This window comes from Mustela erminea, chromosome 20 (assembly GCF_009829155.1).
Source record: "Mustela erminea isolate mMusErm1 chromosome 20, mMusErm1.Pri, whole genome shotgun sequence".
In the NCBI taxonomy this organism is placed as follows: domain Eukaryota; kingdom Metazoa; phylum Chordata; class Mammalia; order Carnivora; family Mustelidae; genus Mustela; species Mustela erminea.
In genome coordinates, this window is record NC_045633.1 from 31635685 (window position 1) to 31650813 (window position 15129).

At 50.4% G+C, this 15129-nt stretch overlaps 1 protein-coding gene across 1 annotated transcript; it reads right to left on the reverse strand.

Annotated features, from left to right (window-relative positions):
* Positions 1-499: 499 nt before the first annotated feature.
* On the reverse strand, positions 500-14515 carry LOC116581049 (NXPE family member 3-like). Its single transcript, XM_032328043.1, has 5 exons — positions 14446-14515; positions 9249-9973; positions 4455-4528; positions 4136-4348; positions 500-1938 (listed from the first exon to the last, which is right to left on the reverse strand). Exons 1-5 carry the CDS (start codon positions 14479-14481, stop codon positions 1406-1408), a joined length of 1581 nt encoding a protein of 526 aa, XP_032183934.1. The 5' UTR covers positions 14482-14515; the 3' UTR covers positions 500-1405.
* Between the last annotated feature and the right edge of the window lie 614 nt (positions 14516-15129).

Genomic DNA, 15129 nt, shown 5'->3' on the forward strand with positions numbered 1-15129 from the left:
CTTGATCTTCAATTTGTATTAGTCTTGATCCTTTGATCACGGACCCTAACATGACCTCCTCCACCCATGGTGGCCCCTTCCCCACCTCTGGCAGCCACTGCTTTGTTCTCCCTATGAGTTTCTTCATTCCCCCCCACCCCGCCCCCGGATTCCACATGTAAGTAAGATCATTTGTCTTTCTCTTTTGTATTCAGTGAGCATAAGGCCCTCAAAAGCCAACCACATTGTTCCAAATGGCAGGATTTTTTTCCTTCTTTCTTTCCTTAAAAGATTTTATTTATTTGACAGGAAGAGAGGAAACACAAGCAGAGGGAGTAGGAGAGGGAGAAGCAGGCCTCCCGCCAAGCTGGGAGCCCCATGTGGGACTCGATCCCAGCACCCTGGGATCACGGTCTGAGCCAAAGGCAGATGCTTGACGACTGAGCCACCCAGGCATCCCGATTTCTTTCTCTCTTATGGCTGATTAATATTTTACTGTGTATATATGTTACCAGACTCTTATATACAGACTTGGGTCTTTGTACCCAGCTACAGTAGAAACCAAGGCTGGACCCCAAATTTAAAGGTACAGGCAAGGCTTTCTGGGGGCAGCAGCTACCGCTGAAGGGAGACACAGTCACGACTAAGGTGTCACACAGGCTCTCTCAACAACAGCCAGGGCAAGTTTTAAAGGGGCTGAGGTGGGAAAAAGGAATGATGCCCGGCAGGCAGGAGCAGGGACTCCCAGGAAAGTGGGCGGTATCTGCATCTGACACAACCTGCTCCTTCATACCCTGGGCTTTCATTTGCATGTGGAGTCTCCACCTCTGGGCATGTTTTTAGCATTAAAATGAGGCGGAAAGTCAATGAAAAGTCAATTTTGGCGACCGTGTGTCTGGCATCATTTTGAAGTGGTCTGAGTTTGCTCCTTGGTTCGTGCACTGCAGGAAAGGGAGGGCCTTGTTCCCAGGGTCCTTCTCCATCTCATCTAGGCCACATTTCCTTTATCCATTTATCCACTGGTGGACACTCAGGTTCCTTCCGTGTCTTGGCTGTTGTAAATAAAGCTGCCGTCAGTGGAGGCGGGGGTACAGATACATTTCTGAGTTAGTGTTTCCCTTTCCTTCAGATAAATACCCAGCAGTGGAATTGCCGGGTCCTATCTGTAATCTCTTGTTTGACTGAAGTTTGACTTGGAAGGCTCGCTGACACTCTAAATGGAGACTCCGGCACATAAAATGACAATCCTCGCAGGCACGGATGTGACAGATGTCGCTGGACCACTGCCAGGCTTCCCTCGCAATTCTCGCTGGCCTGGGCATGAGAAAAGTCAGCGAAGAGGTGAAGACGGCTGAAGGGAAGGATGTCCAGGCTTGATCATCCCATCAGCTTCCCCGTCCACCCAGCCCAGGACCCGCAGCAGCGCTCAAGTGGGACAAACGAAGGACAGGAAGACGTTGACTTCATTGCGGACGATAAGTCGGCCTGGGTGGATCCTGTCGGGCAGGCCCAGACTGGAGGTCATCTCCCAGGCGTCCACAAAGGCCACACGGAGGTCAGCAAAGGCAGCTCGGAGAAGCCGGTTCACCTGGAGGGTGAACCAGTCACTGCCATACACGGACTTGTAGCCGGTGTTGGCCAGCTTGATGACCACGAGAGTGCGGGGCTCCCGGGCCAGCAGCGCTGCCACCGCCGCCCTGATCCCTGCGAGGCGTTGCACAAAGACCGACGGGGGAAACGTGGTGAAGTGGGCACCCAGGCCCAGCACCACCACGGTGTGGGGGCCCCCAGCCAGGCCCCCCAGTTCCCGCGCCACAGAGTGCAGGGAGGCCACCGGTGTGCGCAGGGAGCGCAGGGGCCAGCTGTGGGCCCGCCAGTGTAGCACGATGTCCCGAGTGGTCTCCACGGCCATCAGGGGCCCCGTGTGATACGTGGCATGTAGATCCACAGGCTTTAGAGCTGTGGGGAGGACAAGAGGAGGCTTAGGGGTTAATCTGGGCCTGTACTTCCTCATTTAAAAACACAAAAGATCTAGCATCACTTTCCTCTTAGGACTCAAGTCGCTTCTGGCCTTATCAGCAGGTTGTGCTCTCCCTAATCTGTAAGATCGCCAGTGACCTCCCCGTTTCCAAGACCCCAGACCTCTTCTGGGTCCTGGGCCTCCCTGGCCCCCTGGAGCATTTTTTTTTTTTTTTAAGATTTTATTTATTTATTTATTTGACAGAGAGAAATCACAAGTAGATGGAGAGGCAGGCAGAGAGAGAGAGAGGGAAGCAGGCTCTCTGCTGAGCAGAGAACCCGATGCGGGACTCGATCCCAGGACTCTGAGATCATGACCTGAGCCGAAGGCAGCGGCCTAACCCACTGGGCCACCCAGGCGCCCCCCCCCGGAGCATTTTGTCTCGTCGATGTTCCTTTGGCTGCCCCCGCCGTTCTTAGCAGTGTGTGGTCACTCTCTTGGGTCTCCTCTCTGACCCAGCACTTCAACTCGGATTCACCCATCAGCTCCCTTCGGCCAGCCCTGGATGAAGCCTTACCCCAGGTGAGACATTCAAGGCTGTCCGGTTTCTGTCCTTGTGCAACGGTGGTCAGCTGGGGGCCAGAGGCTCCTGACATCTGGTCTGTCCCCTCAACTGTGTGCCCTGATAGAGAGCCAGATGCACCTGCAGGGAAAGGCCCTCCTTTCTCTGCACACAGTCCCTGCCTGTTGGCCCAACCTTGTGTTTCAGGGCTCTGTGGGCACAGGGGTCCCTTTTTCTATCTCACAGGAAGGTGCCACATCGGCTAGCAGAGGATCTGGTTTTCCCCACTTTCTGACTCGAGCTTCTGTTCATCTCTAGAGACATCTCCTGCTTAGGAAAGTCACCTGCTCCACCTGCCATGCGCATAATTGTCCCAAAGTGACCCGGGGGGCAGGGGTCACTTGACGTTGCTTACACATCAGATTAGTTGGAACTGGAGCCCTTTTTTTCCCCCAAAAGAAGGGGCTTCACCCAGGCTAATCTGCCTGGGAGGCAAGGGCCTTTGATTCCTGCAGCAGAAGGGTAGATGACATCCTACAGACCTTAAGGCCTCTAGGTGGGAGCAGTGGGTGCTTTTAGGACTTCTGTAAGCAAACGGCGGCTCACATCCCTCTTGTGCCCTGTGGGCTCTGCACGCTTCTCTGGGCTGATGGCGGGACAGGGAGGGGAGGTAAGGTTTGGTGCTGATGTTCCTTCTTTCCTGGGCTGTCATGTTGCCCCCACTCCCCAGTCAAGCATCCTCGATAACCCATGTCACGTTACATGGTAGGATCTGTGCACACAACGTGGAGGCTATGATGGGACTCCGCTTGCACGACACTCGCCTCTTTTAACTTTTCTCCTCCAGGGAATAAACATGAAACTCTATCTGAGGCTCAGACATCTCCATTCAGTTCCAATCCCGTGTTCAAAAGCGTCATGCACACCCTCCCCAGAAGACCCCTCCTCACCTGTTCAACCCAACGTGAAGAATATAAAATAAAGACACCATCGCCTCGCACGGCTGCTTCTTGCTCCCACATCTAGTCAGGCCCGCCAGGAACTCCCATTCTGAGTCCGTTTCCGGTTACCCCTAGTTACCTGGGCACCTCCCCCCTCTCTAGAAGCAATCAGTCAACAAGCTGTCGGTTCCTTCAGGATGGTGGTTCCTGGACTGCTGACCCCGGCCTGCATACTGACCTCCCCTAACGAGGAACTGGTCTTTGGACTTTCCTTTTTCAATCCAATCAATCCAGCAAACTGAAAACTCTGCAAACATTCAGCGTCTCCCCAGTGTCACAAGATAAGTCCCTGGTTTCCCTACAATATTTTTCTTAAATTGGAACTCGATTCCTTCAGTATCTACTGCCCGCCCCCCAGCAAATCCTCACCTCTGGCGAGGGTTATGGGGTTATGTATTCATCATTCTTCAAACCCATTTCCCCTCCTGTGAGAGCCTCCCATCATCAACCTAATTGTTGAGATTATGTGTAACTGGGCATCCTGTTCCCCATCCCTGTTTCTGCCCCAAACCCAGGCATCTGGTGCTTCCCCAGGGATCCTTCAGGTCCTTGTCCTGAAATCTTCTGTGCCTTCTCAAAGCCCTGGCTCTTCTCTCCTCCAAGGAGCCCCCCGTTCCCCTCACGGCCACTCACAGGGCACGGTGTCCCGCAGGTACTCCCACCACTGGCGGAGCGTGGAGTCCCCCATCATGTGGACGATGCGGCCAGCCAGGCAGCCCAGGATGCTGACAGCAGTGGAGAAGGAGCGGCCAGAGCAGGACAGGGAGTGCCACACAGCTCGGTGGTAGAAGCCAGAGGGCCTCGGGCCCGGGATCCCAGGGCGGCACGGTTGTTGAGGGGACACAACTGTAAATAATTATTTGTAAGCAAAGCAATCTGGGGGTACAGAAGAGTCCAAAGCCATGGGCACGGAAGAAGTGCTGCCTTTTCTGCAAGCCCCGGTGTCACTTACCCAGACTCTTGTTGCTCTCCTCGGCCACCCAGATTGGAGAAATACCCTGAGGGAGGACCTTGTCTGTCACATTCCTGAAGAGAAACCAATTGACGAGAGGGGAGCCCTTAATGGGAATGTGTGATGGGAAGGAATCCTGGGCTGAAGTGACATGGGGCTTCTTGGAGGAAAGGATGTCCTCAATGTCAAGGGCATCTGTCCAGTGTCAGGGCTTCTGGGAGACAGTGCGGGTCTGGGGCCAGGAGAGGATTGGAAGCTGAAGTTCAGGGATCCAGGGACCCGGGTTCTTTGCCTTGGGGATTCCATCAGTGCCGAAAGCAGAGCTGTTTTACAATGTACCCAGGATTTTGGTTTTATTTAGGTATTGCGGAGGCCAACGGATCAGGAGATGATGCCATGAGAAAGATAAGGGATTACCCAGAGTTCCTGAGAGGCAGGGGCACACAGAGAAGCACCAGGGTCAGTAGGGGGCAGAGGGAGCAGGGGCAGAGGGCAAAACCTTTGTTGTGATTTTCATAGGAAGGAATAGGCAAGGAAGGGCAGGCAGCGGGTGGGGTGGGGTGGGGGGAGTTAGGATTGGATCCTTTGAGTAATGTCACAGGCTCTGGGCTATAGAGGGAGATTCTAATCGTCAGAACAGGCCCTCACCGGCCGGGGATGCTGGCTTGGACGGTAAGAGCTGGAGAAAAAAAGGCAGGGTGGTGGTGTGCACTTAGGAGTGGGGGGTTGTGCTGAAGGCAGGTTGTTTGCTCTCTCCAGGAGCTAGCTAACCTGGGGAGTGGCCACCCCTCCTTGGTCTACAAGGCTGCAAGGTGTCAAAGCATCACAGAAGTACAGGAAATTAAAAGCATGATTCAGGGCGCCTGGGTGGCTCCATCCGTTAAGTATCCAACTCTTGATTTCAGCTCAGGGCATGATCTCAAGGGCATGATCTCAAGGTCATGAGACTAAGCCCCGATTCGGGTTCTGCGCTGAGTGTGGTGGAGCCTGCGTAAGATTACGCTCCCCCTCCACCAGGCACGGAGCTCTCTTAAAAACAACAACAACAAAGAACAACAACAACAAACAAACAAACAAACAAACCCATGATTCATAGGCTTGGAACGTTTTTTTTTGCAAGAAGTGCTGACTCTCTTGCGGTCTCACTGAGCCCCCTCCTGTTGGGTTCTCCCTGACCATCATCAAGCCAGCAGTTGCTCCCTGGTCCCTGGGACCCCTCCCTCCCCTACTAAGTAGCCTGTTGTGGATGCCCCTTCTTCCCAGGCTCCAGCCACAGCCCTTGGCTCCTCTTTCGAGATCACACTCCCTCCCTTGGTGGTCTCCCTCAACCAAGATCTCCAGCCCAGTCTTCTCTGCCGCATTCCAGGTTTGTGAGTCTAGTCATTTGTTCAACATCCCCACTTGGTGTCTAATACACAGGACCAAACTCCCCCTCTCCAACCCCCTACACCCCACCTGCCACTTTCTCACTCCAGCTGATGGCAACTGTCCTTCCACGTGAGCAGGGCCCAGACCCCACACTCATCTGTGAGCTCTCACTTTTTGGCACATTCCATGTTCTCTCAGGACATCCTATAGGTACTGCCTTCAGAGTATACCCAGAAATGAATCACTTTAGACACCTTGACTACCGCCACCTGAAGCAAAGGTCTCCCACCTTTCAGTCTCGCTGATTCTCCCTTAACCTGCAATCCATCCTCAAAACAACGGTCTGAGAGACCCTTTAAAAATGTGATCAGGGGGGACGCTTGGGTGGCTCAGTTGGTTGAGCAGTTGCCTTCGGCTCAGGTCATGATCCCGGCATCCTGGGATCGAGTCCCACATCGGGCTCCTTGCTCCGTGGGGAGCCTGCTTCTCCCTCTGACTCTGCCTGCCACTCTCTCTGCCTGTGCTTGCCCTCTCTCTCTCTCTCTCTCTCTGACAAATAAATAAAATCTTTAAAAAAAAATGTGATCAGGGTGCCTGTCTTCTGCTCAAAATCCTGCAAGTGACTCCCTTTTCACTTACACCCAAAATTACGTTGCCTACAGAGCCCTTCCTGGTCATGCCATGTCCTTCCCTTAATGCTACTGGTCTTCCCCTGCCCCTTCTCAGTTATTGGACTTCCTTGCTGTTCCTTAGACACACCAGGCACACCCCGGCATTTCCTCTGCCTCGAACCTCTTCTCTCGGGTATAGCCTGGGTCTCATCCCCTTCAAGTCTTGGCTCAGATGTCACCTTCTTAATGAAGTCTACCCTGACCCCCTATTTAACATTGCAACCATACTCCTAACCATACAACCCACCATACTCCTAATCCTCACCTCCTGTGTATTTTAATTTCTCCCAGCCTGTATCTCCTTCTTTAAAAAAAAAAAAAAAAAAAAAAAAAAAGTTTGTATTTATTTATTTGAGAGAGAGCTTGAGAGAGAAAGCTTGAGAGGAGAGGCCAGAAGGAGAAGCAGCCTCCCCGTGGAGCTGGGAGCCCGATGCGGGACTCAATTCCAGGACTCCAGGATCATGACCTGAGCTGAAGGCAGCTGCTTAACCAACTGAGCCACCCAGGTGCTCCCGTATCTCCTTCTAACATTCTATACACTACTTGGGTATTGCCATGTTCACTGTTTCTGACCCTCCCTCCTGTCGTAAGGAAGGTTTACGGGAGCAGCGTACATGTGGTTGCCTTCCCAGTGCCTCCAGCAGGCCCATGCAGGCAGATGTGCTCAGCTTGCATTTGCTGAATGACGGAACGGACTGCCTGAAGGGCTGTGTCTGAGGAGGAGAGAGGAATTTGCTTCTGGGGAGAAAGGGATGAGAATATTCCTACAATCTAGAAAAATGCCTGTGGATGGCCTTCCTTGAATGTCAGGGCTCTAGCGCCCTCTAGAGGCAAAAGCTTCCGGAAGCAGGTGAAGGATGGTCCCAAACTGGACCCAGGTGAGGTTGGCTGCCCTCCCAGCAGACTCCAAGGTTACACAAGTCTGGACAGTGGGCACCTTGGGGTGACCAGAGGGCCAAGGAAGAATCCCAGATGGCCAAGGTGTCAGTTTCTTTGCAGGTCCTTAGGTGAGGGAGCTCTTGCCACCAGCCCAGCTGCAGGGGTCCTCACATGGGATTAAAGTTGATGTAAAGAAAACACCTGACCTTGGGGCTGCAAATGCATGTCAACTACACATTTGCCACATGTGTACATGTGTGGTTATCTCTTTAACGCCCATCTTCTATCAGCACACTGTGGCTCCCGCGGGACGGGGCCGCTTCTGCCCTGCTCTCCCATCCCCAGAACCTCCAAGCCTTTGGACAATGTCCGACAGAGCAGGGGCCACTCGACAGCAGCAAAATACTTGGGACACGATTGTAAGAGCCATCAGAGCCACTGTATGCTGCCCCTGTTCTAAGCACTTTACACACATTCATTTATTTGTTCTTTACCACAAGCCTCTGAGGGAAGTTCTATTATTATTCCCCTCTACGGATGAGAGAACAGAGAGGTTAAGTGACTTCCCAGAGGTCACACAGATGGAAGCTGGCAAGTTGGAGCAGGTGGAGCCGGGATCAGAACCCACACACTCTCCCTCCAGAGACTCCTGGGCTGTACCCCGAGCGCCATCCCGAGATGGTTCCTGTAATTTCATCTTAGAATCACTTTTAATCGACCAATGCAGAAAGGGTGTGTGGTTCTCCTTTTCTGACCAAAGGGAGCACAAGAATTGGTCTGGAAAGACCAAGGTTTCTTGGCACTAAATTCTCATGCCAGGAAGTCAGTGTTAGTGGGAATTCCCCAGTCTGAGCTCCCGAGAGCCTCCCAGAGACGAGCGTCTTGTGGGGCCAGCAGGCACCCTGGCAGCTCGGGCATCTCCAGCTTGGCTCACCTCCTCCCATCCTCATGGCAGCCCGTGAGAACCTCCGTGCTCCTTGGGGCCACGGAACAGCACACATCCCAGCTGCCAGCCCTCGCCGCAAACACCTCTGGCTCTTCTCTCCCTGCACTCAGTGAGGATGTCCCCGCACCCCTGCTTTCTTCTGAGACCCTGTTTTTGCCTCCATCTCCTATTCTCCCTGCTGGAGACCAGATGCCCATGTCTCCTGCCTTAAAAAAATGCCTCCCTCTTTCTTGGGGTCTCTCAAAATACCCCTCTCCTCCTTGGGATCTCTCTGTCCCCACCCACCACGCCTCAGATCTCAGGGACAGTAAGGCTCACAGTGAGCCATGTTTTCCCTCTCTCCCATTCTCTGTCTCCCCGGGGAGCCCTGCTTCCCCAAGACTGAGGACAGTTCTCAGCCCTTCCCAGCTTCCAGGCTGCAGGCTCTGCTCCCCCTCTCACTCGGGGAGGTCACATCTCTCCTCCATACTCCCTGACCACATATGCTGGTGATTTCAGCACCACTTCTCTCCTCCCAAGAGCCCTCAGAAGAGCAGTGAGGCCTGGAATGCTTTTCTTTTGCCAGAGGTCCCTGGTTCTCCTTGAAGCTTAGCTAAGTTGCCACCTGCCTGACCTACCAGGTGGGGTGCCCCCTGTCCGTGCCCTCACCCCACTCTGTGAATACTACACTTAAGTACTCATCACACTGTGGGTTTTCAAAAGCCATGAGTCTCTTCACTGAAAATTTGGAGAGGGCAGGGATGCCAACCATTGCATGAAAGTAGCCAGCAGTTACTAGGAGACCTGGCCCACAGCAGGAAACATGTTTGATAGAAGGGGACAGATGAATAAAGGTAGCTTTATGAATAAGGGTAGCTGGGGCAGAAAAATCACAGGGACCAGGGTTTGGGGGTGCGAGGCCGATATCCCAGATGATGTTGGGTTTCTTACCACGCCAGCAGGGCCTCCTCGTGTGGTGTGGTCACATTCCAATAATGTCCACTTGAATGGCCCACCAGCGAGTCGCAGGGCAGGGTGGGAGGCCGAGCACAGAACCAGAGCTCACCAGTGTCTTCATCCTTGTAGTGACAGGTGGATTCTTCTTCCCCAGTTAGTAGGGGGTTCACGTTGCAAGTCACAATTTCTTCATGTCCTGTGGGTCCTCGAAAATAGCCCGTGAAATCGACCGTGGCCCACTGGTCTCTCCAGATTCCCCGCAGGACCCCAACGGCCTCACTGGAGTGGATCAGCCGCACTTGCACCTGGACCTGTCCAGCCCAGAGTAGGGGGAAGGTCAACAGGTAGGTGCCGTTCTCCAGATCCTGGATATCCCCAGGGACTCCCGCCTTCAGGTAGGGACTCAGGAGCTGTGCCCGAAACAGATCCCCACCATGGGTCTTGGGCCTGCCCTGGTGGTCTCTGGCGACAAGAATGGCCTCCAGGTAGCCGCCCAGGGTGTAGTTGGCCTGGGAAGGTCCCCTCAGGTGGTAAGTGGAGGTCTGGGGACTGGTAGAGGACAAAAGGTTCCCTCCATCTCCTGGGGTAGGAGGCCAGTGCAGAAGATGGGTCAGGTCCGAGAGCTCCTGGAGGAAAGAGCCAGAAGACTTGCAGGCTGGGTGGGGCTGTGGGGGCAGAGGAACAGTACTGTCACGCCAGGAAACTCTGATGTACAAGATCTGTGGGTAGAGAAAGAAGAACCTGTCAGTCGTTCGTGTCTGTTCACCTTTCTTCTGGGAAGGCATGGTCAGCCCACCAGACCTAGTTCTCTTACCTGCCCTACCTCAGGCTGCTTCTGAACCAAAGCTGGTGTCTCAGTCACCACCAAACACGTATGCAGATACCAACTCATGTTTAAAACCATATGTCTGTGGGTTTTGCTATATTTCTCAAGGTTGGTCATTTACAGAACCCACACCTTACACAGCAGTTGGATATCAGGACGTGGAACTTAAAGGAGAACAGGAAATTGAGATGTTTCAAACATACATGATCTGGGGAAGATGGACCCTTCCGGTAAGATCTGACGATGACGGTTTTGCTAGTACGCATTTCCACATTTTTCAGAAGGAAGGGAATGTCCCACACCCTACTGTCTGGAAGAGGAAGAAACAGGCAGACGTGGTTTTTTCCCTCCTGCTAGAATATGCACAGGACAGTCACCCTCAGTGCGGGAAATGTCCCAGCAGAATTCAAGTTCATAGGTTGTGGACTTCAGACAATCAGTGCAGACCAGCCTCTGGTGAGGCCGAAACCAAGAAGCTTTTGTCTTCTCTGCCTACGGACTTGCCTTCAGCTACCTCTGAAACCCAGCTTTGTTCTTTGCCAAAACCAGAGGTTGAATTGTATTAGGCTCTGGGAACATTGTTTCTTGGGCTCACTGCTCAGAGGGATGGGATTTTGCTATCATTTTCTAACTTTGGTGGTTGCGGGTCTGGCGCAGTGATAGTTTGGGAGTCCCGTTGGCCTTGAAGACCCTTCTTCCTTGTTCTCTGTATTCCTTCATTCTAAACTCTCAGGGCATGTGTATGTGAGACAGCGATGCTGTAGGAGTGTGTCTCTTGTGCAGATCTGGGCTCTCTTCCAGGCGGGTTTCCCTAGGTCTAGACTTAGGGAAGGTGTTTGTGACAGACACTGTTGGTTGCCTATCCAATACCCCATTTTTATTTGGGACATAATACAGCCAAATGAGCTATGTTATTATCATGTGGGGTATTATTACTGGCTTGAGCCAGTTGCAACAGTCACATTCCACACTTACCCTTCTTTTTTAAATGCAATGCAAGCTTTTCTTTCTTTCTTTTTTTTTTTTTTAAGATTTTATTTGAGAGAGAGAGAGACAGATAGAGAGAACAGGAGTGGAGAGAAGCAGGCTCCCCATTGAGAAAGGAGCCCAGTGTGGGGCTTGACCCCCAGACTCCTGGGATCATGACCCAAGCCGAAGGCAGATGCTTAAGTGTCTGAGCCACCCGGGCGCCCCTACACTTCCCCAGTGTTCTTGAGAGTTTCTCAGTTCTGGCTAATAAGATACAAGGAGAGGTCTGAGGAGAAGTATCTGAGACAGCTGTCACGTACCAACAAAGCTGGGGTCACCCCTATTTTATTTCCACCTGTGATGGGGATTCAGTCTCTGGAGGTGTGTCGGCCATCTTGCAATATGCTGTTTCTAATTTTGTTTCTCCTCCAGTACCTCCACTATTGGTGCTGGGGGTCACAGGAAGCATTCATAACATGAGAGGATTTCTGGCTGCTTCTTTGTGTCATGATGCTGGGTTGGCACAGTGTGGGGAGAAGTAGTCCTGGAAGCCATTCCTATACCGAGACAATTAGCTACAACTTAGGTATACCCAAGAATGACTGCAAACCACATTACATCAAAACTAAATTGTTCCTCCACTCGAATTTCTCTTAACAGGCTCTAAGAAAATGCCTGTGATCTACCCCTCCAATATCACCTGACATGGGGGAAGTTGTACTAGGTACACGACCTTAACAGATGGAGGTCAAAATATTTTATTACTGTAAAATTTACAGAATCACGTGACATTGCTAGCACGCTGCCTATGGCTTCGGTAGGGATCAAAGCAGGTTGCAGGCTGAATTTTGTTTTTCTGAATTTTGTTTTTCCCTAGAAAAACAAAAAAGTCCTGGCTTAGAGGTTCTGTTCTTAGAAAAAGGTGTTTTATAGATAACTGACAGTCCCTTCCTATACGAGATATCACCCCTTCAGTGTCCCAGCAGGCCCAATCACCCTACATTGAAAAGCCACCACTCATAACAGGTTAATGGAGTGGAGAGTCAACATTGTAGATGACTTGTACTTTCAATTATGGATGAAGAGATGCTGAAATTTCTAATTGTGAATCTGTCTATTTTTTTTTAATATTTTATTTATTTATTCGACAGACAGAGATCACAAGTAGGCAGAGAGGCAGGCAGAGAAAGAAGGGGAAACAGGCTCCCTGCTGAGCAGAGAGCCCAATGTGGGGCTCTATCCCAGGACCCTGAGATCATGACCTGAGCCGAAGACAGAGGCTTAACCCACTGAGCCACCCAGGTGCCCTTGAATCTATTTTTATCCAAAGTTTTGTAAGTTTTTACTTCGCATATATTGAAACTCTGCGATTAGGTGCATAAACAGTTAGGTCTGTTATGTCCTCTTGATGGGTTGGTGGACTGCTCCTTTTTTTTTTTTTAATTTGACAGAGAGAAAGAGATCACAAGTAGGCAGAGAGGCAGGCACAGAGAGAGAGGGGGAAGCAGGTTCCCTGCTGAGCAGAGAGCCTGATGCGGGGCTCGATTCCAGGACCCTGGGATCATGACCTGAGCCAAAGGCAAAGGCTTAACCCACTGAGTCACCCAGGCGCCCCTGAACTGCTCCTTTTTAACATTATAATATAACTCCGTTTATCCCTTCAATTCCAGGCCAACACCTCAAGGTCTGTTCTAGTCTTCCCTTTTCCATTATCTGTAACTCCTTCAACAATGAGAAGCTTGTTTCTCCTTATCCCCAATGCATTTACTTACTTGCGTGATTTCCCTGGATGAAACCAATTTCCCGACCTTTTCCTGCTCTTGCCCAGCAACTACCCTTCTGGATGGCCCTCCTCCGTAGACCCCAAGGGCTTATTGCTCTATAGTGATATGAGGAAATGCCATCTCTTGGAGTAATCTTTTCCTCTGTCAGGATCATATCCCTAAAATGTATACTCTAAGATGGCACTTTTCTACTGAATTATCATCTCCTGTTCTCTGATAAGGAACCCAAAACAAGAAAGGATGTTCAAGAAGAGATTTTCAGGGGCGCCTGGGTGGCTCAGTGGATTAAGCCTCTGCCTTCGGCTCAGGTCATGAACCCAGCATCATGGGATCGAGCCCTGCATCAGGCTCCCTGCTCAGCGGGGAGCCTGCTTCTCCCTCTCCTTCTGCCTACCACTCCGCCTACTTGTGCTCTTTATCTCTCTGTTGAATAAATAATAAAAATCTTTAAAAAAGAAAAAAAGAAGAGATTCTCAGTTTCACCAGAACTAGTCATAGCAACAACATAAACTCATCCCAGGCTAAATGACAAAAACTTTGAACTGATGCCCAGAAAAAGGAGCTGTGGAAGCAACTCAGTTTGAAGACAACTGTTATCTAGCATAACATAAATGATTTGTGGGTCCCCTGGGTGGCTCAGTCGGTTAAGCACCTGCCTTCACCTCAGGGCATGAACCCAGGGTTCTGGGATCGAGCCCTGCATCGGGTTTCCTGCTCATCAGGGAGCCTGCTTCTCCCTTTCCCTCCGTCTGCCGCCCTGTCTACTTGTGCTCTCTCTGTCAAATAAAGAAATAAAATCTTTAAATACACAAATAAATAAATACACAGATAAATAATTTGTTCTTTGTAAATACATAGATGTATATCTTTAAGGTTTCTTTTACTTTTTCCTCTATTTATTCCCGATAAAGCTTCTTTTTGAAGAATTCGACTATTTTTCAGCAGAACCAAGAGGAAAAGAAAACTTTTACATATGCACAGAGGTAGAGAGGGAGAGCAAGGTATCCTCAGAGACAAGGTATGGAGGCTATCTCAGTTTGAAGAACTAGAAAGGAGCCAGGTGGGCTGGAGCGGAAATACAGCACCTTGAGAAAGGAGAAAGCACGGAGAGCTCAAGTTTCCATGCTCCCCTCAGACAAACTGCTTTTTGGGCTAATGTTTTGGACTCCATTACAGCTACCCGTCCCTGATATAATATGCTCATTGTTTTTCTTTTCTTTAAAAAAAAAATACACACACACACACACATTCATATATTAGATTTTATTTATTTACTTGACAGAGAGAGAGATTGCAAGTAGGCAGAGAGGCAGGCAGAGAGAAAGCGGGAAGCAGGCTCCCCACCGAGGAGAGAGCCAGACGAGGGGCTCGATCCCACAACCCCGAGATCATGACCCAAGCCAAAGGCAGAGGCTTAACCCACTGAGCCACTCAGGCGTCCTGCTTATTGTTTTTCTAAGAGCTTGTCCCTCTTTGCCACTTCTGTTTCTGGGTTAGAAAGAGGAAAAAAGGAACAAAAAAATGGAAAGCTTCCCTCAGCCTCCTTCTCCTAGATGGAAAGCAACTGGTTTAAGCTTTAGGGACAGAGACAAATGGAAGGAAATATACTTACACAAATTGCAACAACGGATCCCACAATTATGGTCATGTGCCACTTGAACTGTCTGATGAACAGGTCTGTGGGAACCTGGAGTGGTTTACTAGTCATCTGGTACGTGATCAAGAGCCTAGGTAGATAAAGAGTGTAAAACCAGAAGGAGTGTCATTATGGACACGGCGAAGCAAGAGTTTCCTACGATCTCTCCTACAAAGAAGACCAATAATGACAATGACTGTGGACGAGAAGGCTTCTGCCCAAGTTCAGGTGTCCAGTGGAGAAATTCCAGCAAGTCCCTTGGACCAACTACGATCCGGCAATTCTATGTATGTCCACAAAAAAACCACATTGGAATGTTCATAGCAGCCTTATTCATCATATCCCCAAATTGAAAAAGAATACAGAAATATCCACCAATGGAAGATTAGATAAGCACGTTTTGATATGTTCCTACAACTGAATAACAACTAGCAAGAAAAAGAAAACGTGATGAAAGAAGGTATGGATTAAAGGGTATCACATTTCAAAACCAAGGGGGGAAAACCTATCTAATTATTTATAAAATATATACATATTATATAAGCATAGATATGTAAACATACATAGATATCTGTATGATAGTAATAGGATATGAAGAATATAGAAGGGCACACAACAGATAATAATATTGATCATATGTAGGACAGAAACGGGGAGACA